At 35.0% G+C, this 26,979-nt stretch overlaps 1 protein-coding gene across 1 annotated transcript; it reads left to right on the top strand.

The window, feature by feature from the left end:
* The first annotated feature begins 17,690 nt into the window (after positions 1-17,690).
* On the top strand, positions 17,691-25,777 carry LOC103928851 (beta-glucosidase 42). The gene is made up of 13 exons (XM_009337953.3): positions 17,691-17,994; positions 18,489-18,555; positions 18,683-18,741; positions 19,072-19,147; positions 19,733-19,807; positions 19,950-20,037; positions 22,112-22,337; positions 22,919-23,034; positions 23,915-24,129; positions 24,214-24,248; positions 24,316-24,418; positions 24,623-24,731; positions 25,369-25,777. The coding sequence occupies exons 1-13, from the start codon at positions 17,887-17,889 to the stop codon at positions 25,562-25,564; spliced, it is 1,473 nt and encodes a 490-aa protein (XP_009336228.2). The 5' UTR covers positions 17,691-17,886; the 3' UTR covers positions 25,565-25,777.
* Positions 25,778-26,979: the final 1,202 nt, after the last annotated feature.

Here is a 26,979-nt window from a genome sequence, read left to right as displayed (position 1 = left end):
GATGTTCTGAATAGCCATACCGCGAGATGACCAAAGTTTCAGAGCATTATAGTATAGCTTTGTTAAACAACAACACAGTACTAACACAATAGTTCGACAGTTGTTTTTTTTTTTTTTTTTTTTTTATTTTAAATTTTTATTATCCACAAGTCAACATGTTCGAAAGTATTTTCTTTTGTTCTAAGAACACCGAAACTGGCATCTTATATAGAAAGAAAAATGGTGCGACCATTCACATACACTTTCTTTTTGTTGGGAAAATTACAAGGAAACTGTAATATTCTTCTAAGAAGAATGTAGACAATTAGGCTGAGACGCAGGTATTTCACTCTCTTTAAAAAAATTCAAGCCCACTACGGTTTGACAAAAGTTATAAACCGATGCAGTAGTATATCTCTTGACTTGTCACCTGCAGGATACAATAGTCCAACTAAATTGTGTTTTACTCGAACTTTTTGCACAAAAAGAGAAGAGTTCAAAGCTCTACCATAAGAACACCCTTCCTTGGCCAATGTGTAATAGAATTGTAGCGTACCTGGCCAATATCCACATCAAACATGTATTTACATCATTGTTAATTCTTTCTTGCACCCCACATATGGAGCTTTCCTGGGGAATATTGGATCATTGTGCCCATAATTGAACAATTTCACGGATCATAATTGTGCCCATTCATACATTTCCATCATTCTCAATTGCACAGGTATATATTACTTTCCATCTACTTTCACAGTTAAACATTCATATCAAAATGCTCCAATATCTCATATGAATAAAAATAAAAGGCATGCACGTCAAAACCCAATCTTAAACAACCTTTGCACCTACTTGGAATCTACGATGCATGAACATGGTAGTTTACACCCATATCACATATCTGATACGCTAGAAATATTATACGTGACAGATATGAACGGATGCACGATGAATACGTACTAGAATCAACAAATACGTTTGACTGTTAGGATACTCGTATCCGACTGTTGGGATACAAGTATCCGTCTTGTGGGATACTTTTGGCACTATATTCAAAGGATAATCACAAAAAATCCAATATAATTGCACAAAATCCTAAGAGAATCGTGATAATTGCATTAAATTCACATGGCTGACAATGAAGGCTCTTACGAGATGAAAGAAGGGGATAGCAGAGCAATCATAAAAGGGCGAGTGCAGAAGGTGAAGGTGGTGAGAAAGGAGGGGCGCAAAGCAAATATAAATAGCCAAAAGGGTATAACAAGACAAAAACAACCATTGTTTTATGGGAATTTTAACGAAAAATTATTAGTACTGTTCATTTTAATGAAAAACCATATTTGTATACTAAAAAGTTAATATTAGTACTATTCACGTTACCATTTACTTTGTTCTTATCGTTAAAACTCAAAGTTTTCAAGCCGTTTTTATTATTATTAATTTTTTTTTATTGTGATCAGAGAGAGAGAGAGAGAGAGTGAGAGAGAGAGAGAGAGAGTGACTGAGGGTGATAAATGTGAAAGAGCACATCATCGAGATCGCTACGGCTGTGAATTGGGCTGCATTGGGCCTAAGGAAGTTTTTGGGTTTAAAGGTGGGTAAATTCAATTTATATGACACAAAATGAGTAAAGGTGAGTTGACAAAATTTAGAAATCACATTTAGAATTTCTAATCTAATCTTTACTAATTAATAAAACATTCATTGTCAATCAAAATTTTATGAAATTACCAGTTTAACCCTCTAATTAAAATAGAACATGAATAAGAAATATAGGGTAGAAATGTAATTTCACACAACTGATAAGCTCATATTTATATATATTTTATATCAAATTCACTTGTCTTTTCTTAGTTAGTTCCTTATATTTTTGAGTTATTTACCTTGTTTTTGTGTTTTGTAGGATTTGTCAAGTAAAGAAAAGAAAAATAACACAAGTGGAATTTTAAGTAATAAATTCGTCAAAACTGCCTGTGCAGGTCAGCTGACTTTGGAAGCAAGTTGCGGACAGTTCAGAATGAATTAGAGAATGAGTCTTATATGCTTGGAAAGCTACGGATGTCTATTTTCTGGAGCATTTTGCGGATTGTTAATATCATTTTTCTAGAAAAAGCTATGGTCATTCAAACACTGAAAGGTTCTCAGAAGGCTGGGCAGTTTGTAACTGACAAGAAAGCATTGAAAGCAATAAATCCCATAAAACTAACAGCCAAAACTGATGCAGCCAATAACAAACCAGCTAACACCTATTCAAATATTAGAGGAAATGAAAAATTAAGTGAGAGTAATGGGCATAAAGGCTGCCCAAAGAGTTACAATTGTTTTAGCATTTCCTCCCACTTATTGTCATCACTAAATGACTGTTAGTGGGGTGAGTTATGGAGAAAAAACTGTGGCAGCAGAAAAGAAGAAAAGACTACAAGTTGCAGCAACAAAGGGGGAGAAAAAGGGTGAAAAAAAGATAGAGAAAAAAAGAAGCAAAGCAAGGGAAAAAGGCAAGGCTGCTGCTTTGGGGAAGGAAAGAAAGGAAGGAGGAAATCTTGGCATTCTCTTCTCTCGGTTTTATCTTCTCAAACTCATGTCTTTCTTTTGGTTTAATTTGAGAATTATGTGTAACTAATTTTTAGTAGTTAGGGGCTATTTTGAAGCCCCTAATATGATTGCAAGTTTGTTATGACATTTCGTTTGAATTACTTTTACGAATGGATGAAAATTGATTCACTACTTGTCTCATTGATGAATTCTTTATGTGTTTTCTATGGATGCATACTTAGTAAGCATATCTAGGATTCTAATGCTATGAATATGTGTGTGCCTGCCCTTGTCGAATGAGGACCTACATATGTTCTAGTGTAGTACTTGTTAATTGCGATTAACATGTGAATCAATTTCTAGGATAAGTAAGACAACACTAGTACTTACGATGCCTTGTGATGACTCAAACTCTTTTCATTCTTAATGATTTCTACTTGTTAAATCTATGAACACGCCATTCTAGATTGCATGTTAGGGACTAAGTTAAGTTGAAAACGTCATTCTCTTAACATACTACATAAGAAAGAGTAATAGGTTGAGTTTTAACATTGAGCCAACTTGGGCATCTTCGTCCAAAAATGAAAGGAATTTGAATGAAACATAACATGTTTGCATGATTATTTGGTGGTGGATAGCAATTCCCCTAACTCCTTTTTCTTAATTTGTGAACTACTTAAAAATCTGTCTCTGTCTTGTTTTTGTTCGATTTAATTTAAATATCAAATCAACTCCAAAAATCCCAAAAATTTGTGTAAGTGTAGCTCTGTGTGTCTAGTATCTGCATATAAAATTTCGTAGACTTTAGATAAGTGTACGTCAGTCTAATAATTATTTTTCGATGGTTGGTCAGTAGGGACAGCAGCCCAGTTTTTGTGACATTTTAAGTAGTTAGATAAAACAATCTTCTGCCGGGAAAGACCCTTATTTTCATATGCTACAATTGACAAATATTATTGTTAATAAGGAAAATTAATAGGACATCTGTGTGCTACTTTGTGGTGTGCTTTTAATCCTATCAACAACCAAATTTTGTTTTTTTTCAAAGCCTCACCTACATGTGATCTCTCATTCTATTTCAAAAACAAAAATAATTTTTTTTTTCTATACTCATATGCTAGTTATTTATAACTAAATCTAATCATCCATTTGTTCGAGAGAAAAAGAAAAAGAGAAAGAAGTGAATTATTCATTCGTGGGCCACACGAATAACTCGCTTACCAACATTTTTTTTTTCCAACAAATAAGCCAACAAAAGCAGATGGAGCACTTTCCAAGCCTTCATTCATGTCTTCAATTTTAATAATCTTCCATTTCTTGTTGTATTGGGTAGGACTAAACTGATGTACCCGATTTACAACAGTTAAATGAGGCATTAGGTCAATTAATCACCATTAGAAATTAAGGCCGCATTCGGGCAGGAATTGTCATGAGTCCCGGAGCCTGTTGAATTGATGACCGAAAGTCAAATGATGAGGTCGAGTTTTGGCTAGAGAAAAAATGATGTATTTCTTTAACAAACGATATTATCTATACTAAGAGTTTGGGCTAAGCCTTACAATGGGCTTGCAATAATGTGATTCAAATTCGTCTTTGACGAGAATCGAACCTAAGATCTCTCACTTACAGGTAAAAATGAGTACCACTATCTGTAGTACTAAGTGGCAAAAGAAAGAAATGATGTCTTAGAAGTGATAAAATGTTCGGAAGATTGGAAGGTGTGTACTACGACATTCTTCGTAGTTGAGAGTACTAAGAATTGGTGGACAGCGGAAAAGACAATTATTCTTGCGAACAAACCTATGACATAGGAAACGTTCAAGGCAAAATTTTGGAGTAATTTCTTAAGTTCTAAATTTTTGGTGATGAAGAGATGAAAGTTTCCATCGCTTGAGCAAAAGATATGTTGGTATTTGAGTAAAAACGAGAATTATGGAGATTTATTAAGTTTTGTTCGAATTCAGAGATAAGAAAAAAGTAAAGAAGAATCAGTCAAACGCTAAACCGTAAAACCCTAAACCCTAAATCTTAAACCTTAAACCCTAAAACCTTAATCCTCTAAAACCCTAAATCCTAACCCCCTAAACCCTAAACCTTAACCCCCAAACTATAAACCTTAAAACCTAAACCCTTAAACCCTGAACCTTAAAATTAACCTACGTAGACCCCAAACCTATAAACCTTAAAACCCTAAAACCCTAAACCCTAAACAATATACCTGTAAAATCATAAACCTCTAAACCCTAAACACTATACTCATAGAACCCTAAAACCCTCAATCCTTAACCCTCAACCATCACCCATCAACCTTCAACCCAAAACCCTCAACTGGGGGTGGGCAAATGAGTCCTGGACTCGCGGGTCGGGGCGGGTACCCCTGATTTAGGGCGGGTCCTAAATTTCAAAACACAAAACGGGGCGAGGCAAGACAGGTATACTAAATTAGCGGTTCGGGGCGGGTCCATAAATAGGAGGGAACGGGCCCCCAGCCCGGCCCATTTCTAACAAGATATAATTGGTTTTATCCTCATTTTAGTCTTCTCATATACTCAGAAAAGAGTCACTCAGTTTTCCTTTTTCCCAATGCGATCTTTCATCCCGACTCGCTCTCACTGTCCCAGCTTCGTCCACCACCATCATCATCAGCTCTGTCTGCCACCACCATCATCAGATCTCAATCCAGGGAAACTAAAATCCTCTCTCATTTTTTTTCATTCAATTTATAGCGAATTTCTTTGTTTTTTGTGTTTTTAATTTTTGAACGCATGCAAGGAATTAGGATGGCAAGTGTAATCATGGTCGATGATCTGGAGCTACTTGATTTCTAATGTAACATTAAACCGATGCTGCTGTGTCTCTCTGTCACTTACTTTCTCGAAATCTGTCTCTCTTTCTCGAACTCGAAAGGAAGAACGATGAAGTCGAACGACTCAAAACAATGAATCAATCATCTCCTCCATCTAACTCAGACTCATATTTGCAGCTCAGTCGAGCTTTGCTAACAGCCCTATTGAATTTTAAGGTATTATGTTTTAGGGATTTAGGATTTAAAATTAAATAAAGGTTCTCTAGATTTAGAGATTTTGTTGGGTTTTGAAATCTTGACCTCTGTTATGTTCCAATTTCAAATCTTTTGTTCAAATGATTTAGGTGGAAGGGGTCAAAATTTTGGATTAAGCATTAACTGGTATCAGCTTGGGAATTTAACCATTGTTAAAATGGGATCATGGTATCCTTGAGAACTCTAATTCCAATGATTTGGGATTATATTAATATGTGCTGATATGCACATTTGTGCTTCAACAATATGTGCTTCAATACTTCTACAAATGTAATCTGTGTTGTTATGCACTGCAATGCAGCGACAGGTTGCAGCCCCATTTTACAAAATGATGTATTAAAAAAAAAAAAAAAAAGTTGGACCCGTGGACCTGCCCCGAATTGGCCCGTTTGAAATGGGCCGGGTTAAGTTCGGTTCCAAAACTCAAAATCCTTCTACTCGACCTGCCCCGCCCCAAAACTGTTTAAAACAGGTAAGGTCTGGTTCCCCCAAAATTGGGCCCGACCCAACCCGTGCCCAACCTTACCCTCAAACCTAAACCCTAAACCCTAAACCCTAAAACCCTAAACTTTAGTGCCTATCTTTGTGAGATTGATCATCTTTGTTCTTCTAATTGTCTATGTTGTATAAAAATGTATTAGATTATGACTTCAAGTATCATTCTAGGATGAAAAAAAACTTGATATACCAAATGTTGAAAACCAAGAAATAGAAGGGTAGTAATTAATCTGAGATTAACCTTACTTTTATTCAAATGAACTTGCAAATTTGCTATTTACATTTGCTAATATATATGAAGGAATATCTTATAGAAAAGTGCCAACAAATGTGAAAATGCAAAATAACAAATTACCACTAACGACACAACATAAACCAAAGAAGCTCGATCTTTATATATAGGGAAAACATAACGAAGTAAGACAAAAATGAAAATGTAGATAAAATATGAATTTATTTCTAATAATATATGATAAAAGATAACAAATGACCTCAGTGGCTGCAATGGCCCACTTTGAGAAGCCTTTCTAGGAGTACAAATTTTTTGCACCCAAAAAGGGATGGGCCCATTCTATGGTTTTTCTAAGAGAGTGACACTTGTCCACCCACTCATACACTTTAACAGAGTTAAATATTCTGTTATCTTCTAAACTTTAGGGGGGGGACAAGAACATAATTCTCCAATTGTCAAAAACAAGAACATATATCTCCGATTGCCAGAAACAATGCAATGTTGTGGTCATTCATCGCCACTGTCAAAATGGGTCAGCTGTAACTCAGTGAGTCGATTTATGCAACTCGGAGCTTTGGGTTGATGTGCGGTTTCTCTAATTTGAAGGTGAGAGGGAAAATGGGTTTATAGATCTTTTGGTTTTTGAGGAATTCATTGCTGAGAGAGAATTCTTTTCCATTTGAGCAGCTCAATTTTATAGCATTCACCTATTTGAGCGAGGGAGGGTTCTTTTCTTGTTTTCCTTTTTTCTATACTTAGAGCATCCCCAATAGGGGCTTTATCCTTCATGAGGCTACTACATCTTAAGCCTTAGTGAGAAATATCATCCCCAATGAGCCGGAAAATGAGGCTAGATCCACCACTTGGGCTAGTAACTTCCTTTCTTGGGTAGCATAAAATTGGGTTACATCTAGCCCCAAAAATTAGTGGGTCCCATGAGAAAAGTAGTAATACATATGAGCCAAATTTTATCACACTCTCTCCACTTGTGAATACACTTATACTCTCCGTTTGTTTTTTTTTTTTTTTTAATTCGTTTTTCTTACATATTTTTGTTCCAAAGATCCTCCTACTTTTTGTTTGTATGTTTAAAGCTTAAGACATAAAATGATATAAAGGCCACTTAGCCACTCAGTACTATGGTCTGGTGGTATTCCTCTTCAATTGTAAGTGAGAGGTCTTAGGTTCGAATATCGTGGATGGCGAATTCGATACCAAATTAGGTGGCCCATTGTGTGATTTAGCCGAACTTCCCCTCCCTTTATTGTAAAATATATTATTGTACTAAAAAAGTGATATAAGGTCACTTAATACTATGGTTTAGTAGTATCTCTCTTCACTTGTAAGTGAGAGGTCTTAGGTTCAACTCTTGCCAAAGACGAATTTGAACCACTTTATTGCTAGCTCATTGTGAGGCTTAGCCGACCCCCTACCCTTTAGTATAGATAATATTGTTTGCTGGAAAAAAAAAAAAAAAAAAAAAAAAAAAGGCTTTTCTACTAAAAACGCTCACTTTTATTAATCTAAAAATTTTGGATTTTCCCCTTAAAACTTTAACACATCATATATATTTTTACCCAACTTAAACCGGTTTATTGGGTTTAATAAAAAAAAAATCATTAAATTTGCTTTATGACTCAGATTATAAACCTTTGTAGTCCTAAAATGCCCCTTATGTGTGATGAAACATTTGGTTGTGATTGTTTGTAATTTATTACAATTTGGCTAATTAATGATTGTTTTAAATTTCATATAAATTAAAATAATTGATTTAAGGTTCATGGCATTGGTGGGTGACATTTTCAAATAATTTTTTTTTTAATTATATGGTACTAATTTACCAATTGGTGCTAGGTAAATTGTTGTGTTGTACATGAAAATCAAATTATTTCTGAAGGCGAAGTAGGAGTTTGTATCTTTAACGGATGAGGTTCAGATAAAAGAATCTAATCTAACGAGCGGTTCATAAGTGATAAAATCTAACTTTGTCAGATTTTTTAACTTTTTTTTGGTTGAAAGGTTCATTAAAAAATTAAGATAGCAAGTCCAAAAATCAATTTAAGAAAAGTTAAGGAAAAAAAAATTATCGCGTAATCAAATTACTACATAAATATATATAGGCCCATATAGAGCATGAAGGAAATAACCCCTCGTTGCACTACTACAATATTAGCTTTAGGTGGCGGATGATGGTGGCAGATGTTAGAAAAATCCTATCAGATAAAATATATCTGACACATCATTTAATTAGTGGCTGATATTAGAAAAATCATGTCAGTTATATCCGACATAAAGTCCTGGCGGATATTTAATGGCGGATATCATAAAAATACTGTCAATTATAACCGACAGTATTTTTGAATCTTTTTTTTTTTTTTAAATATTTTTGAAGTTTCTGGCGGTTTTTAAGTTAATTGTGGCGGTTATAACCTTCAGAAATTGACTATTTTATTATTTTACTTTCTGGCGGTTATTATTTTAGTATTCTGACGGTTATAACCGACATAAATGAAAATTTTATTATTTTAATATGTTATATTGATTAAAAATAAATAAATACACACATATTTTAAATATTTTTTTTTTCACTCATGACCCTAAAGTCTAATGAACCGAATTCCCACAAGCCATAAATTTTCTGAGAGAATAATAACAACAGACTACAATCTAAAGCTCTATCATTTTTGTAATAAGGATTGTGCTCCCTCACAGGCAAGCAACAAGATACAAAGAAATTCAAACAATTTTTTTCAATGCGTGACAAAGCACATTGTCTGGCACAGAAACAAATTTTTTAAAATATTATATTGATTAAAATAAATAAATAAACACATTTTTTATTTTTTTTTTCTTTTTTTTTTCACTCATGGCCCTGTCTAATATAACCGACACGAACAAAGCAAAATTTTGGATGGCCGCCAGAATAATCTCTGAATGGTTTTTTTTTTTTTTTTTTTTTTTTGCGATTTTTTACACATGCTATCTCAGAGTATACACAAACATATCTGACGGTTGGATCGTTGAAACTTGTTTCGTAGAATTCATATCCTATCAAATTGATAGATTTAACAAACACTTAAGAGTTAATGTTATACTTCCATTTTGTGATATCCACCAGTGTAAATATTTTTAATTGAAGATCAAATTTATTCATTGCATTCTTATGGGGTTGAGGAGTGTAGCTATAAAAAATCATTAAAATCGGAGCTAAAATAAAGCGTTAAATTGTGATTTTTCGTTTAGAACCGTTGAAAACTTTTGTTCCGTTACCTATTCTCTGAATGTTTGTTTTTTACGATTTTTTATGTATGCAATTTCGGAGTGTGTACAAATAAGTTTGACAGTTAGATCATTGAAAAAAGTTTCGGTTATATCCGACATAATTTCTGTCGGTTTTAGAGTATTTTTTGTCGGAAAATTCATTTCCTAACAGTGGCAATTCTGTCGCTTATTATATCCGCCACTGCATTCATTTTCTGTTAGATTTTGCTTAAAATCTGTCAGTAATATACCTTTTTTGTCAGTTTTTGAACCGCCAGTTATAGATAATTTTGTAGTAACGTTGGGAGAAATTCTTGTCACGTCCCAACTCGCGGACTACTCACGAGTTAGGCTGTGAGTCATATCTATTAGCTATAGAAATAAATTCTACAACCAAGATTTGGTGGAACATAAAATAAAATAATTTGTAACGATTACACAAACATGTTGAGTTTACTACGTAAAATTTATTGAATATGCAGCGAAATAAAATTAGTGCACAAATTACTTTACAATCAAAACTACCAACAAAATAATAATTAAATTGTAACAATTCTTTCAAATGCATGAAATAATGCAAATGAGATGGATGAATGTACTTACTCCCTTATAATCCCGCTAACACATACCTAAGGCACCCAAGCCTACAAGTCTCGTACCATACTTACCACTTGGCTCCAAATACCTTAGAATATGAGTTAACTCCTGTTCATCCCTTAAGCCCAATTTTCATAATTAAATTCTCAGTTTTCACTTTATTATATATGCACTTCCCCTAACGCCTGACTGTATATTCAAGCCCTTCCCCCGACGCCTGACCTATACAAGATTTCATTATTTTATATTCAAGGCCAGCCCTTGGATATCTTCACCACCCAAACATTTTACACAAGTGAGTACTTGACACAATACAACTTTTTTTTCTTGCTTTGCATGCTTATGAATATGCAAAGTAATAAGGATATGATCACTAATCGTGACACATCCCAACCCGGAGTGTCCACCTAGACTCTGAATCGAGTTGTGCTAGCTGACACCAGGAAGGTGACAAAACCATAAAGTGTAGTGATGTGGAAAATGTGAGTAAATTTAAACCTAAAGTGCCTAAATGTAAGAGTGTGCATATGAGCAGAAATGAACCTATTTCACATGTGATGTATATCATAAGTAAAGTACAGTAAAGGTAAAAGGGGAATTATACCGCCGATAGTATTCCCACAACAACATTTTGCCAGAAATCCTCGTCGACACAAAAGCTCTGCCACTAATACTTGGAGGGGCGAAAAATAAGGGTAAGTGGGCCTAAAAAATAAAGCTTTGTAAAAACCTTTTCAAAAACATAATAACCCCTCGTCATAAAATAAGTATAGTTTCCTAAATAGATATACTACGTATAATATGAAAATACTTACAATAGCCAGCAGTATCTCAAGAATGCAATACTTCACAAACTTTCATAAATAACATGACGTCTGTAATCACATATTCTCGCATAAACAAACATATCATATAGAGTGCTCATTGACATATATTGACACATGAGTTCATGCAAAGATATTCTGACATGAACAGGATTGGGTGTAATAATGACTTACGCTCTAGTACTACAATCACGTGAAGACTGGCGATATGCGCATCACATATGATTCCTAATTGCCTATAGCAATCTAGGATAAGACTGGCACCTACAATGGATCCAAAGTAAGCACACGGTGTGATGTGAACATACACGTACATGACTGGCCTTGGCCCAGGCGAGTACTAATACCAGTGCAGCACACGATGAGCAGATAATGCAAATATGATAATGTAATGGTAAATCGATAATTTGATAATTCAATAACCATAGTCAATGAAAAACTACTCATAACCGTAAACAATATTAAAGCATCCATACTAATATGCATACTTGTGCATCTCGTAAGACGTAGTATAATTGCATGAATTTCGTCAATACGGTAATTTTATATATGTTACCCTAATCTAGGTGTAACGTAGAAATTTTTTTATCAAATATATAAATGGAAACTAACAAATACACACGCGCGCGCGCGCACACACACACACACTATATAAAAGAAAAGACTCATTCAGAGGTACTTGCAATGTCACATCCATTCAAGCTGGGAAAGCTGAAGTCTCTGATAGTAATCGCACCTAAGCATAATATTGGGACTCATTAGTAAAACTCAACTTAAATGACTAAATTTGGAAAAATGAAGTGCGGATTCGAAATCAAAGCGTTGAAATACGGTAAAAGGGGTCCTGGGAAAATTTTGTAAAAAGTCAACAAAAAAGTCAACAGTCAACCCTAAAAAGTCAACTAAGACATCGAGCCAGTCAACTACATTAAATCTTTGGAACTTCACTAAATGAATGTGAAAAAGGGACTCGGGCCATCGAAATTAGCTTATAAGAGTTTTTGAGAAAATTTTGAAAAAGTGAACACAAGGAATATTTCAAGAATATTCCTAAGAATATTCTGAGCCCAGTTCGAAACTAGGCTAGGTTGGAAACATCGACCCAAAGGCATGGGCGGGGTTGGGCCATGTTTGGGCTTAGGCCTTTTTTTTTTCTTTTCTCTTTGTGGTCGGGTCGACTCGGTCCCTATCGCATGTCTGGTCGCCAGTTCGAAGAAGAAGAAAACCAGAATTCCCTCAGCTTATATCAACCACAAAACTTCACTAAACCTGGTCATCCAATATGTCAAAATGAAGCCCAAGAAACAAGGAGTCGAAATATACCATTGGATTCCTCGACTGTGGTCGAAGTTGGCCGGAAAAAGGCTTGAAATTGCCGGATATCTGTTGGAAAGCTGGGAAATTTCCCCCCACACTGTTTATGTACCAAAACCCCCACCAAAAACCTTAGAAAAGCTAGAATTACATACCAAAACATGATCCACTAAGTTTTAAGTTGTTTTTGAGACTCACCATCGTCGAAAAATTAACCCAACAAAACTGGGCTCAGGTGTACGTTGTGGGTTCGATATTTGAGCTTTGTTTTTTATATTTTGGTTTAAATTGAGGAGGGGGAGAAGGTGTGTAGGTTGGTGGTGTTGAGATTAGGTGGTGGTGGCGATCTCGACCTCATGACCGATAAATGTTGTAGAGGGAGGAACAGATTCAAGAGAAAGAGTGAGGGAGAGAAAGAACAGGGAGAGATGAGAACATGATAGGTTTCCAGAGAGCTAGGAGGAAGACACGTGGCAAGAGAGAAGTGGAAAGTAATGAGATGCAGGCCCTGCGGCCAAAATAAATTATTAAAATATTAGAAATATTCTCCAAATATTATTATAATAATAATATAACAATAAAATATTATTAAAATAACAATATAATAATTATGAAAAATATATAAATATAAAATAGTAATTCTATACAAAAGTATTTTCCGGATTTGTAGTTCCATAAAACCTCCGTCGTAGTTCCAATTTCAATTTCGCTTACGCCTACACGTTTGTACCGTCGAGTAGTTCGAGAGTACGGTAAAATAGTAGCTCGTACACATCACAAAATGAAGGTCAAGGAAAGTCAACGATCTCGTCTCAAGGGGCATTTTCGTCAATTCACTCATTAAAATTAATAAAATCGTAAAATTAGAGAGGGGTTGTTACAAATCGCATGCTCTATAATAATCATACAATATGCAAAACTAATGAAAATAGTTAGTAGCAAAAATGATATTATATTATCAATAATAACATATTAATAACACACAACAATATAATTGAGAAATATTACTTTACCATTTTACTCCATCTTTCTCTAGGCGATATTGATGCATAACCCTGTTTGGGTTTCATAAAGCAATTTTGTTGGAATATAACTTGCTCAGTTGTACAAGTCTTGACCCCAACATCGTCGATGTCTGCCATGGCTCCCATTGGGGTGAGGTTGACTGGCCAAAGGCAACGTTGTCGTTGCAGGTTGGCGTCCCCGACACTTCGAGCTTCTTGCTAACAATGCAACTTTTGATGGTGTTGAATATGTAGTATGGCATTTTATGACGATATGTGAGTTTGTGGTTTTGGTTTTTAGAAACTTGATATGTAAGGAATTAGATATGTTGGTGGTGGTTATTTTGCTTTCAAATACTTTCTTCCCTCTTTGCTTTGTGATTCATGTCTAATCTAGTTGCACATAAGTAGCTATTTTTTTTTGTTGATTGGTGTTGTATTTTCATAGTTCTTGTTGGGAGAGGATAGAGGCAGAAAGTAATATAAATATAGTAAAACACAACGACACACCAAGTTTAAGTGGTTCACCAATTCAGCTACGTCCACTAGAGTTGCATATGCATTTGGATTTCACCATGCACGATTGATTTACAAAATACAATGAAGATGACCAAGGTAAAAGAAAAGGATGGTGGGGAGTGGTCTGAGAATGAGAGATATTGCTTGTTGTTACTGTGTTGTTTTCTAGTGTGGTGTTGTTCCTCCCGCATTCTTTCTGCCCTCTGCCTTTATGGAGAAAGACATGGAATCCTCAATTAAGCCTTCAGTGACACGTTTCAATTCTTTTTGCAACACTTGGACATCAAGCATTGAAAACATTAGTAATTAATCATGATTATAATCATTACCACGCATGTGGACAAATACTCAAAGGCCACGTCCAAACTCTAAGGGATATAGAATCCCACCTCTCTATTTTTTTTTTGGGGGGGAGGGGTGTTTAATCATCACCAATCATTAACATTGGTTAACTCACCCTTATTTGGTAAAATATCAAGCCAATCTCATATAATCACCTTTCTCCAATCACCAATCATTAACACTTATTAACTCACCCTTATTTGGTAAAATATCAAGCCAATCCCATATAATCACCTTTCTCCAATCAGCAATCATTAACACTTGTTAACTCACCCTTAATTGGTAATACAATCACCCTTCTCCAATTCAAACTAAAAACATCTCTAATTTTTATCTAAACTAAGAGGGAGGGGGTAGGCTTAGCCTCACAATGGGCTAGCAATAATGTGGTTTAAATTCGCCATTGGCGAGAATCAAACCTAAGATCTCTCACTTACAAGTGAAGAGGAATACCATTAGACCGTAGTACTAAGTGGCAAAGAAAACATCTCTACTTACATATGAACATGATAATACTAGCTAGTTTTTTAATTAATTTTGTATTAAAATGAACTTACGTTGAGACTATTTCACATATCCAAAGTATAAGTTCGTTTACACGTAACGTATAAAGGGAACTCAATAAAATCCTTACATTTGAAATAAAAATAATTACCTATATACACATATATATTTTCATTTTTTTTAAATACGTTGTATTACAATCCTTTTATAAAGCCCTAAAGATTTGTCGAAGCTCTAAAATAGACTATATAGTAATGCTATTCATACCATGTTTTTATACCACATTTCTATACCATCTTAGGTGGCATCTGATGTGGATGGCCACATTATTTGAAAATTTTGCAAAACCTAAGGAAATGAAGGAGAAAGACTCCTTGTATACTACAATCATCATTTAATTAATTAATTTTTCTTAATTATTAGTTTATCAAATAATGAACTAAATTTAAAAATCTGATTAATTCAAATGATGAGGTTGTCCATATCAAATGCCACCTAAGATGGTATAAAAATATTGTACAAAAACATGGTATGATAACATTACTCTGGACTATATTTCCTACTTTTTTGGCTCCATATAGAGCCTCCCACTGGAAATGCAATAACAAAGGATATAACTTCGTTAAATTGTGTGAGTGGGTGGACATGTGTCGCCTTTTTAGAAAGGCCACAATGACTGGTGGTGACATTTTCCCCATTTTATATTCTCTTTTTGGTGATGCACCTACATTTTGGTTTATGGATCTGTAGATCTTTGTTTAAAAATTGTGTGAGTGGGTGGATATGTGTCACATTTTTAGAAAGATCACAATGACTGGTGGTGACATTTTCCCCATTTTATATTCTCTTTTTAGTGACTCACCTACTATTTGGTTTCTGCATCTGGAGAAATTTGTTCGGGTGACGGGAACCCCACATCACCATGGACAGTTAGTGTACCCATCCAATCGGAAGATGCCACGTTTCCCCATTAAAGAATCTATCTGATTTAGTTTTTAAGAAAATCAATTAAACAAAAACTAAACCCAATTTGTCGATTACAATGCCCGAAAGTGAAACAGAAACTTGGAAATATCCTCCACGCTCATCAATAACTCACAGCAAACACCCACTAAGCGCCACCATGAACTTTCGACAACGACCCACCTCCATCGACGGTGATAATTTCACCGGTGACACCCCATTAATTCTATCCCTCATACTCTTCACTTTCTCTTCTTCCATTCTTACCTCGTGATAGAGCTCGAGGATGATCGATGACAACTCCAACTTTCAAAGCTACTATCGTTGACTTCGATCAATGCCCCTGGGTGGTCGACGACAATTTATAGTGTCCTTCTCCAACGTAAGGGAGGCTAAGAACAAAAAATAGGGAGAGAGAATGAGATAGAAAAAGAAAGGATTGAGGGGAAGACAGAGATGGGTTGGGGTAGGGCCGGAAGTCGGAGACTCCAAGAGAAAATTTAGGTTCAATTTTTTTAATTAACATTTTTTTGTTTTTATTTGAATTTGTTTTTCAGAAAATTTACGAATTAAATGGGTAGATGATAACTCAAATGGCAACGTGTCAAAAAGATGGAACCTATGCCAACTGTCAGGTGTTCATATGTAGGGAACACCAATTGTTTGGTGTACCGGGTACCTAGAAAATTTTCTCATGGATCTGTAAATCTTTGTTTAAAAATTGTGTGAGTGGGTGGATAGGTGTCACCTTTTTCGAAAGGCCACAATGACTGGTGGTGACGTTTTCCCCATTTTATTTTCTCTTTCTGGTGACTCACCTGCAATTTGGTTTCATCTGTAGATCTTTGTTTAAAAATTGTGTGAATGGGTGGACAGGCGTCGACTTTTTGGAAAGGCCACAATGACTGGTGGTGACGTTTTCCCCATTTTTTGCAGTAACTAGAGTTCAGATCCAACACAGTCCTTTGGTTCTGATTGTTAGGTTTCTGGATACTAATTGCTAGGTTCTCAGCCGCACAGAGGGGAAAGGATCAGAGTAAAGGAAAATGCAGAGAAAGCTAAAAAGGTTTATGACGCGTTTACTAATCTGTAATCAAATTGAAAGGAATTGGATTAATGGGGAATTGGATTGAGGAGAAATTGAAATGAGGTGGAATTAGAATCAAATTCCTGTTGAAGTTGTTTACTAAAACTCTTTGGAATCGGAGTAGGAATCGTGTTGAGCCCAAATAAGTTGTTTACTAATTCACTTCAATCGGAATGAAAACTAGGTTGATTACTATATTGCCCTTACATAAATATATTATTTTCATACTAATTAATTAAATTAAATTCTTAATTAAATTTATATAATAAAATTCATCTATAAAAGCATATATAAATAGGTTTTATTTATTTATTAAATGATGGCAAGAATGATGTTGAGTCTATACAAGTTGTTTACTAATTCACTTCAATCTGAATGAAAACTAAGTTGATGACTAAATTTCCCTTACATTAATAAATTATTTTCATACTAATTAATTAAATTAAATTCTTAATTAAATTTATATAATAAAATTATCTATATAAAAATATATAAATAGGTTTTATTTATTTATTAAAAATGACATAATGAGTGTCAAATGAAGGGCAATGTTGGGATAATAAGAAACAAAGGAGGGCATAATAGAAATAACATTCCCGATTCCCTTACCCTCAGGGAATTCAAATGCCTCACAAAACTAGGGAATCTCATTCCTCCAATTTCAGGAATTGGATTCCTTGTTTCGTGTGGACTCTACCACTTTTTTTATTTCTTAATATTTAGTAAACCGGAATACTCCGTAATCGAAATTCAATTCATTTCCTTATTCCGATTACCCTTACGTAAACGTGCCATTAATCCATTTCATAAAAACTCCAAGGACCACAAAAGGGATATATATATATATATATATATATATATATATATATATATCCACCAGCCTCAACAGACAAAAGGTTTGGTGTTGAGTCACCATATATATATATATAACTAATGCAACTACAAAGGGAGCAGGTTGGAGACAATGACTTATGGTAAGGGCCCATCACAATGATTGGTGGTTCTCGTGACTCACCTATTATTTGGTTTCTGGATCTGTTGATCCTTGTATAAAAATAAATTTTTGCAGTAACCAGAGTCCAGATCCAACGCAGTCCTTTGGTTCCGATATGTTTTAAACCATAAATCAAGTATTTTCCTTTCTTTCTTGGCTGCTCTAAGTTGGAGTAGGAATGGCAAAGAAGGGCTTGTTGAAGGAATATGATGAAGAAACTCATGAAGTCTGTCGCAGTGACTTCCCTCCCAACTTCGTTTTTGGCGTTGCCACTTCTGCATATCAAGTTAGCGGCTCTTTTTCATCTTTCTTTTTAAATTGATTTATTTCATCAAATTGGGGACCTCTTCCAATAATGCAGCAGAAACACCAGACCAAAATCTAGTTGCTGGAATTAATTTAATTTGATTCTGAATTCCGTTTTTCTTTATTTTATTATTTTGATCAGTTTGTTATACAGTGGAGTTATTTTGCTTCCGATGCATTTGATTGGGTGTGGTTTCCAGCAATCTTTCATTGAATAGTTTTAATTTACGTTTCTACTTTGTAAATGAAATTTTCAGTTTTTGTTTCAAAATATGTACATGATTGTTTCATGGTTAAAAAACAAGTGAACACTAGATGATGTAGTGTTTGTAATTGTGAGTATCCTGTCTTCAATCATATTTTTGCAAAATAACAAATCCCATTTTCTACTTTTGAGTTGTCTAATGCACTGTCTTGAATTCCAAAACTCAGAGTCTATGAATTTTGGTTTAGGAGCTTCTTGTTTATTTGTAGGTAGAGGGAGCCTGCAAGGACGGTGGTAGGGGTCCCAGCATTTGGGATGCTTTTTCACACTCAAAAGGTACCTTTTCTTCATTGAGCTTGTGATAATATCTTCTAGGACCTGAATTTTTCTTGATTTTGTCCAATCTGATACTATTTTTAGTTAGCAACTTACGGAACTTATTACGTGTGTATTGGTTTGTTAGGGAATATCATTGATGGAAGCAATGGGGACGTTGCAGTGGATCAATATCATCGGTATAAGGTTAGTAGAAAGTTGGTCTTAACTGAATCAATCCTTTTGGTCTTTGGCATTATGTCAATGCTATCTTCCCAAAACTGTTAGTATTTGCAATGTCTCTACTAGTTTTCAATGTCATTTCCCCCTATTTATGTTGATGGTTTAGGAAGGGGAAGAATGTGGTCAGTTCTGGCCTCATCTGTTAGTATTGTTTTCTTTTTATAATCGTTTAAAAGAACATGATAAAATTCTTACACTTGCCGTTCTTCATTCTGTTCAGATAGTTATGCAAGTCTGAAATTTCAATTCATCTTAGTCATTTAACACAACTCACAATCTATTTAATGCTAACAGGAAGATGTTGAACTCATTGCCAAGTTGGGATTTGACGCTCATCGTTTTTCCATATCATGGTCTCGAATATTCCCTGGTATGCTACCTTTTGCCGTCTATAGAGTTCTTTCTAGTGCTAAAACGCTGGATATTATCAATTCACTGTCCTTTGGTTTTATGTTTAAAAATTACTTTCTCACCTTCATTTCCTTTTTAGCATTTACCTTCTCATTTGACTCTTCTTGACATCCTACCTCTGGGAAGTGATCTCTGCATTTAAATATGGTAGTGAAGGTGATTTGAATGGCATATATGCTTGAGCTAAGTTGAAATGTTATTGATCAAATCTTCAAGATTAATGGTCAATAATAACTTCAATTGAATGGATCTTTCACAAGTTGGGTAAATATGAATGGACAATGTTGTTGTGATATTTAGACGAAAATATTTATAATTGGCTCCTTGGGAAAACTTAAGATAGTTGTGGCAGAAGTCTCCTTAACTGTCTAAAGTTTTGAAAACATGTGGAGATTACAATATGAGATGTTTTAAGTCTATATCCCCAAGCAGAATTCAGATAAGGACTTGAAAAAGTTCTTGAAGCGTACATCCATGTTTCATTCTCTTGACGTAGCTTAGTTGTGATGACGATTGTATATTTCTTCTGGTTCTGTTTGTGCAGATGGTTTGGGAACCAAAATCAATGAAGAAGGGATTACTTACTATAATAATTTCATTAATGCTCTCCTTGAAAAGGGTATGAATTTGTTTATTTTCATTTTCTTCTGGTTGATTGGCTCCTTAGGAAACCTTAAGGATGGTTGAGGCAAAACTTTTCTAATTGGCAAAACTTTTCTTGAAGTGTATTTGCTTGTGTATTCAACAATTTGTTCTTGCAGGCATCCAACCTTATGTAACACTGTACCATTGGGATCTACCCTTGTACCTTCATGAGAATAGGGGAGGGTGGCTGAATAAGCAAATTGTGTAAGTACTATATCATCATTTTTAAATATCAATTTTGTTTTATTATTTCACAAGTGAAGATATCTACTCAATTCATTCCAACTCTTTTCTTGAAATTGAAATTGCAGAGTGCTGTAAGATCCTTCCATTGTGAATTTTAGATAGATCTGTTAACATCGCATGACGCCTTTCCATGAACAACTGCAATCATTTCTGTTAGACAAACACTAGACTCTATAGCAGGAGTTAGGAATTATTCTAACATTAAATTATGATATAGGACTACCTAACACTTATTTCATATGTACAAGGCACTAGATAAAACAAATTAATAGACTTGTGAAAATAAATTGAATGCTCATATAGGATGCAAATGATGAAGCTGAGGTAGCAATTAAAATAACAATTAGGAAGAAAATTAAATAACTCACAAATGTTAACACGCAATTCCAGAAATACAAAAAAGATTCACCGGCAAGGTAACAACCACTGTAAGATGCTTGATTCCTCAAAGAATGCTGCACGTTTTGGATTGGGTCTTATGTGGTTGTTTAGGTCCACAACAACAGGCTAAAGTTAGTGTTTAGTGAGGTTGAATTGTGGGAATGTGGGCATAACTTATGTTGCAGGTATGATAATTTGGGTAACAGGAAAGTTAGGAAATGGAAAACTGGAATCACTCTAGCAAGGGCTCTTGGAATCAAGTCAAGAGTTCTCAAGAATCACTCAAGCAAGGGCTCTAGTAATTAATGACTCGCATTAAAGACTTATAGGAATTCTAAAAGTCTAATTATATTGACTGATAAAAACAAGACCATATGCCCTAGGAAAAGAAAGAAAGCCTAGCAAAACAGTGTTAAAACATCTAGAAGCTCCAACAATTATGGGCTCATTTAGAAGTGCTTTTAAAATGGCTGAAAGTGCTTTTGGTGAAAATGTTCTTGAAGCTCATCCTTAGTAAAATGCAAGTAAATCCTGGAAAAACACTTGAAAGTGCTTCCTGCAAGAAGCACTTCAAATGCTTTTAGAACTGCTTAAAATTTTGTGAATCAATCCACAAGAACCCAAGTTGCAAGTTCATCCCTTTTCTTCCTTTTGGATGTATTTAACTCAAGGCACGTGAGCTAAAATATATTTCTGCCTTTTAGAGCTCAATCCACGGTACCTAATATGTGTTGCTTTTATTTGACCAACCATATATTGTTCATTCTCTTGGACAACCCCAAATTGCTTTTTGTACATCTATTCTGTGAAAAAACTTCATGAGAGGAAAGCAAGTTTTTGATTAGTGTAGACTTATATCAGGGATCAACACAGAGGTCCTTTCTTTATGGACAAACTGACTAAACATATTCAGGATGAGCTTTATATATGGTCAGACCATTGGCATATTGTTTTGATTTAAGAGACTAAAGCATGCAGAATGCTAAAAAAAAGAGTTACGGAGAGAAACCTCGGAAGCAATAGACTTAAGATAAGTAGATATAAAACTGAATACGTAGAATACAATTTATAACAAAAGAAGAAATACAGGTGCGGAAGTGGCGACAATTGTGAGTCAAAAGAACTCCAAAAGAGAAGAATTTGTGCCATCTGTGCTCCATCATTGATAGAGAGTTGAGATAATGTGGCTCAGAGTAACTAACTCATATATGAGAAGGTTAAGTGGCACCTGTAGAAAAAAAAGGAGACATGGACTATGTTGGTTACTAGACCCAATGAAGATTAATAGAGCACCCATTAGAAAGAATGACTAATTCAATAGAGAAGGTAGTTCTATAGAAGAGGAACAGAAACTCTGGGTAGCAGGAGCATTAAGGGTCTTCTGGCTAATATTAAAGGTTCTATTAGGGGATACAGGTTATTAGCAATCTGAAAATCATCTACAATACAGCAGTTTGTCTGCATGCATCAGTATTGGCAGGGGGAGTAAAAAAAATGATATGCAGCACAAACTTCCGTTACTTTCAGGAAACAAATATAGTAATTTTTTGTATGTGTTTGTCATTGTTAGACAATTTCCTCATAGCCTATATGTTATCTAGTGCTGTGGGATTCTATCATACAAGTAGTCAGTTGGATTTTGTGAATGCAGAGAATACTTCTCAGTCTATGCAGACACCTGCTTTGCAAGCTTTGGCGATAGAGTAAAGGACTGGATCACTTTTAATGAGCCTCTTCAGACTGCTATTAATGGTTATGGTGTTGGGATATTTGCTCCTGGAAGGCATGAATGCTCGTCAACAGAACCATATTTGGTTGCACACCACCAACTATTGGCACATGCTGCTGCTGTTTCCATATACCGAACCAAGTATAAGGTTTACTGCTTGTCAGCTTGTCTCCTTGTTACTCTTTTTATCATTGACCAAGCTCCTCGTATTTGTCATTGATTTCATCACTTTATTTATTAAAGGCAAGATGTTTTACTCAACAAGGGAAGTAATATATTAGTCATCATTTTAGTAATTTATAGCTTCCTTCTTGTGTAAAATTAGATCGTGATTATGTGAACAAGCAAATCTTAACACTAGTGTTCTCTCAATTTTTTTTTTCCTTTATTTGTTTTTCCTTTCATATATGGGAAGGTGCATGTAGTCAAGCTAAAGAACTCATTTAGCTCACATAAATCGTTTATAAGTTTAGGATATGTTTTTAAGTAGAACTGACATCATATGGGAAAATGTAAACATAATAAACCATGCTCAAATATTTGGGTTCAAAATCAGATTTCACATAAAGTCCAATGAATGTGAAATTGATTGGAAGACAGTCAAGGTTTAAGATACATAATATAGATTTCTGAATATGGACATAGTTTAGTAGCGGTATCTTCTTTCTCCGCTCCACTACCCAAATTTTATATATTGTTCTTACTCTTGCCGCTTCTATTGTCTTTCAGGACAAGCAAGGGGGACAACTTGGCTTGGTCATAGACTGTGAATGGGCAGAGGCTATTTCAGACACAATTGAAGATAAAGTTGCTGCAGCAAGGCGCCTAGATTTTCAGCTTGGATGGTAATTACTTGTTCCCTAAATTATGTAACTGTTTGGTCACAAAACTAACTATGTAAGTTCAGATAATATGTATGGATCTCTCTCTCTCTCTCTCTCTCACACACACACACACACACACACACACACGAGCCTTCATACAGACTCATTCTCAAACAATTTTAATGTGCATTCAATATTCGTACAAGTACACTAAATGTGCACGATTAAAGCATCCACACTGTCAAAGTACGTTGGAAAACCTCATGGTAAATTAGCAGGAGTAACTGATCTCAGTGTAGTTGTTTAATTCTCTCCCTCTCTCTCTCACACACACACACACACACATTCATGAGCCCTCATACAGACACTCATTCTCAAACAATTTCAATGTGCATTCAATATTCATACAAGTACACTAAATGTGCACGATTAAAGCATCCATACGGTCAAAGGACATTGGAAAACCTCATGGTAAATTAGCAGGAGTAACTGGTCTCAGTGTAGTTATTTAATTGGTGAGAGCAGGGCTGTAATTAATGACAAAACAACGTAGAAATACAATGTTTGTATTTTAGTTTTGAGCAGAACCATAAGTTTTCATTTATCGTGTTGTTTATATTGAGTATTCCCCTCTACTTGAAATGCAACCAAATTGTCTTGTTGCCCTCTGGTGAAACCATATTAATTGAAAGATGCATTCTATTTGAATCCTTATAAGATATAAAACCTACTCTTGAGACATATAAACAGCATATGGGCCGCATCATTGAATGGGTGCAGATGATTCTAGCAATTTCTCCAGCTCTGCTTGCTGCCAAACCAGGCAGTTTGTTAGATGAATTTAAATGGTTTTCTCCTCTTAGTATTGTTTAGAATCCGTCTCAACTGATTCCAAACGCAGGTACTTAGATCCAATATATCATGGCGAATACCCCAAAGTTATGCGCGAAAGACTTGGAGATCGGCTTCCCATATTTTCAGAGAAAGATAAGGAGTTGCTTAAGAACTCAGTAGACTTTATTGGTCTGAATCACTATACATCAAGATTTATTGCTCATGGAAAAGATGACCATGATGAGGGTGATTTTTATAAAGCACAAGGGATAGAGAGAGTTGGTAAAATACTGTAACTACTATGTCATTGGTTTTCACAACAAATTTTCTCTTGATCTTTATATAATGTTCTCTCTTTACCATCAGATGAATGGGAAGGGGGTGAGGCTATTGGTGAGAAGGTATGAACTCTCTCCTGCAGACATATTCCACTAACTGTCCAGTCTTCTGAAATATTTTGCTTGACAGGCAGCATCAGAATGGCTGTATGTTGTTCCTTGGGGCATGCATAAGGTTCTGAATTACATAGCGCAGAGATACAATAATCCCCCAATATATGTTACTGAGAATGGTATGCTTGGAGAGATTTTCCTTGGAAAACAAAATTGAATCTAGAATTTCAATTGTGGTCTAATGCATTTGCCCATTATATAAATGAAATATGTACTGAGGTGAAATATATTGAATTAAAGTTCTTTTGATTATTGGTCTGGAAAACTATGAGTTTGTACTTATTCAACATTATGATTCTTTTAATTTCTTTTTTAAATTACAGGTATGGATGACGAAGATAATGACACCTCCCCACTTCATGAAATGCTGGATGACAAACTGAGAGTTAGTTACTTTAAGGGATACCTTTCAGCAGTTGCCAAAGCGATAAGGTAGGTTGACTTCATTTCATCCATTTCATCATATGAACAAGCTTTCAAGTCATTCTTTAGTAAGTCCTGCATGAAAGACTTTACAAAGTCCATATAGGTTATCATGTCATTCAGCCCCTGCATGGAGTCGTGCGACCTTTCCAAGATGGATGAGTACTTAGTTGCAGCATCCATTGTCTTGATGTATAGGCTGAGGCTTGTGTTGCGCATCTATTTATGCGTGAAAATATGCATGTGTACACGGCTTGTAATATTAAGGTGGCATAGATGGGTTATTAGGAGACACGTGGGTGGCTGATACACACCCCCAACCCAACCCAATCCACAGGCATCCCCAGGGTTCTATCCATGGCTGTTAGGTTTCTAAACCCTAGTATCCTGTCAAATTCAAAATCTTGCATAAATGGGAGGTGGGTTTATAACCGGTGGCTTGTGCTATTCATCTATTTATTTGTAGTGGGAAACTGCAAACGGGGAAAGACATAGATGTCACATTTCACAAAATATCTTCAATTGGTAGTAACCAAAGAAAAGATTTAGTTGGTCATTTTGTTTCTCCATCTTGAACATCTTCACATGTCTAGTGCATATTTTCACCTTGTGAAAAAGTAATTAACTCATATTAGTTTGTGAACAGGGATGGGGTAGATGTAAGGGGATACTTTGCGTGGTCGTTACTGGATAACTTTGAGTGGGCCCAAGGATATACCAAGCGTTTTGGTTTGGTTTACGTTGACTATAAGAATGGGCTGTCGAGACACCCGAAATCTTCTGCTTACTGGTTCATGAGGTTCTTCAAAGGTGTTGAAGGCAAATATGGAAAGGAAGAGTAATGGACAATTATGTCCTTAAGGCCAGCCTTATGGACTTCACCCATGCATTGTACCAACTTTAGCTGCTTGATGCTTCCGTTGTTTTGAAGACAGGTAGGGACTCCCCAGGAAATTCTCTCTGGCTTTTGAAAGTTACCCGGAACTTTTATTTATGTACCAACTCACTCTTATCCCTAATTAATAATTATGCCAACCTGAAATGTTGTTTTGTTTTGTTTTTTTTGGTTTTTTTTGTTTTTATGTTTTTGTTTTTTTGTTTTTTTTTTTTTTTTTTTTTTTTACGTCAATGACTGACTGGAACCATCCGATGATGGAGTGCTGCGAACTCTCTTATCTTTTTTTTTAATTTTAATGTCACAAACTATTTATTTAGCTATTTGTTCTAAATATTTATATCACCCCAATTGGGCATTGGAACCCTATAGCATGCAGTGCAGCTGTACACTGGTGTTATAAGTACTGTTTGGAAACCGCAAAAATTTAAGAGCATGTTTAATACGAATTTAACTTTTTAATCTCAAAAATAATTTTCAAGTTTTAGGCCTTAAAACTTGTTTGGTATGATTATTTTAATAAACCGAACTCAAGACTACCTCAAAAATATAGTTTATTCTTTAAAAACATAAAAAGTGAGATTTTAGAGTTTTTAAATGTAAATTCACTTTTTTCTTTTCTCTCCTTCCTCCTCTCTCACTCTAAAACTATCTCTTGCTCTTTTCTTCTTGGAAGTTTTAACGAAAAGCCCACGGTACTGATCACTTTAACGAAAAATCATATTTTTACACTAAAAAATCAATCCTGGTATTATTTACTTTACCCTTTATTTGTCTCACCTACCACATTGATTCATCCAGCTATGGACGATCTGTGTACCTCTAAACTAAATCATTTTACAAATCGATGCGGTAACCGAATCAAATTAATCAATGTGGCTAAATGATTCTGTCCTTAGCTCTTATCAACATGTTAAGAAAGCAAGTTGTGTCCAACATGACCCAAACACGAAAGAAATGACTCGTTTGTCAAGGCTAGACATAGCAAAGGTCAAAGGGCCAAGGCTTTATTGGAAAATGAAATACTAGCACCTTCAATACAAATGATACTAATTTACAGATATATATACATCATACTGATATAATCCACCGCTACAATCAACATGATGTGTCTCTCATCAATTACACAACCTAACGCGAACTTAATTCCTAGACTAGGCGAAAAGGAATCATTTTTTTACGAACAAAAAGGAAGATTCTTTTGAGAAAATACCTAATGAAGGAAAAGAATGTTCCCAATTCTTAATTGAGCATCACACAAACTAAACTGTAAAGGCTTTTCAACAATATCTGCCTTTCCTATGTAAGATATCAGAAGTCTGACTTCATGAGTTTTACTCGAGATCTTATGCTGACGTTGTC

The sequence above is a fragment of a genome, unplaced genomic scaffold, assembly GCF_019419815.1.
Source record: "Pyrus x bretschneideri cultivar Hongxiangsu unplaced genomic scaffold, Pyrus_bretschneideri_v1 Contig20, whole genome shotgun sequence".
Classification (NCBI taxonomy): domain Eukaryota; kingdom Viridiplantae; phylum Streptophyta; class Magnoliopsida; order Rosales; family Rosaceae; genus Pyrus; species Pyrus x bretschneideri.
This window is presented reverse-complemented; position numbering and strand designations above follow the sequence as displayed.

What these genes read in the sequence shown, in the direction of transcription:
- LOC103928851 (XM_009337953.3), top strand. Translation starts at nt 17,887, where the DNA reads ATGGCAAAGAAGGGCTTGTTGAAGGAATATGATGAAGAAACTCATGAA. An exon ending in ACAAGGGATAGAGAGAGTTG is followed by an intron (nt 24,130 to 24,213) that starts GTAAAATACTGT and finishes CTTTACCATCAG; the next exon opens with ATGAATGGGAAGGGGGTGAG. An exon ending in GCAGTTGCCAAAGCGATAAG is followed by an intron (nt 24,732 to 25,368) that starts GTAGGTTGACTT and finishes GTTTGTGAACAG; the next exon opens with GGATGGGGTAGATGTAAGGG.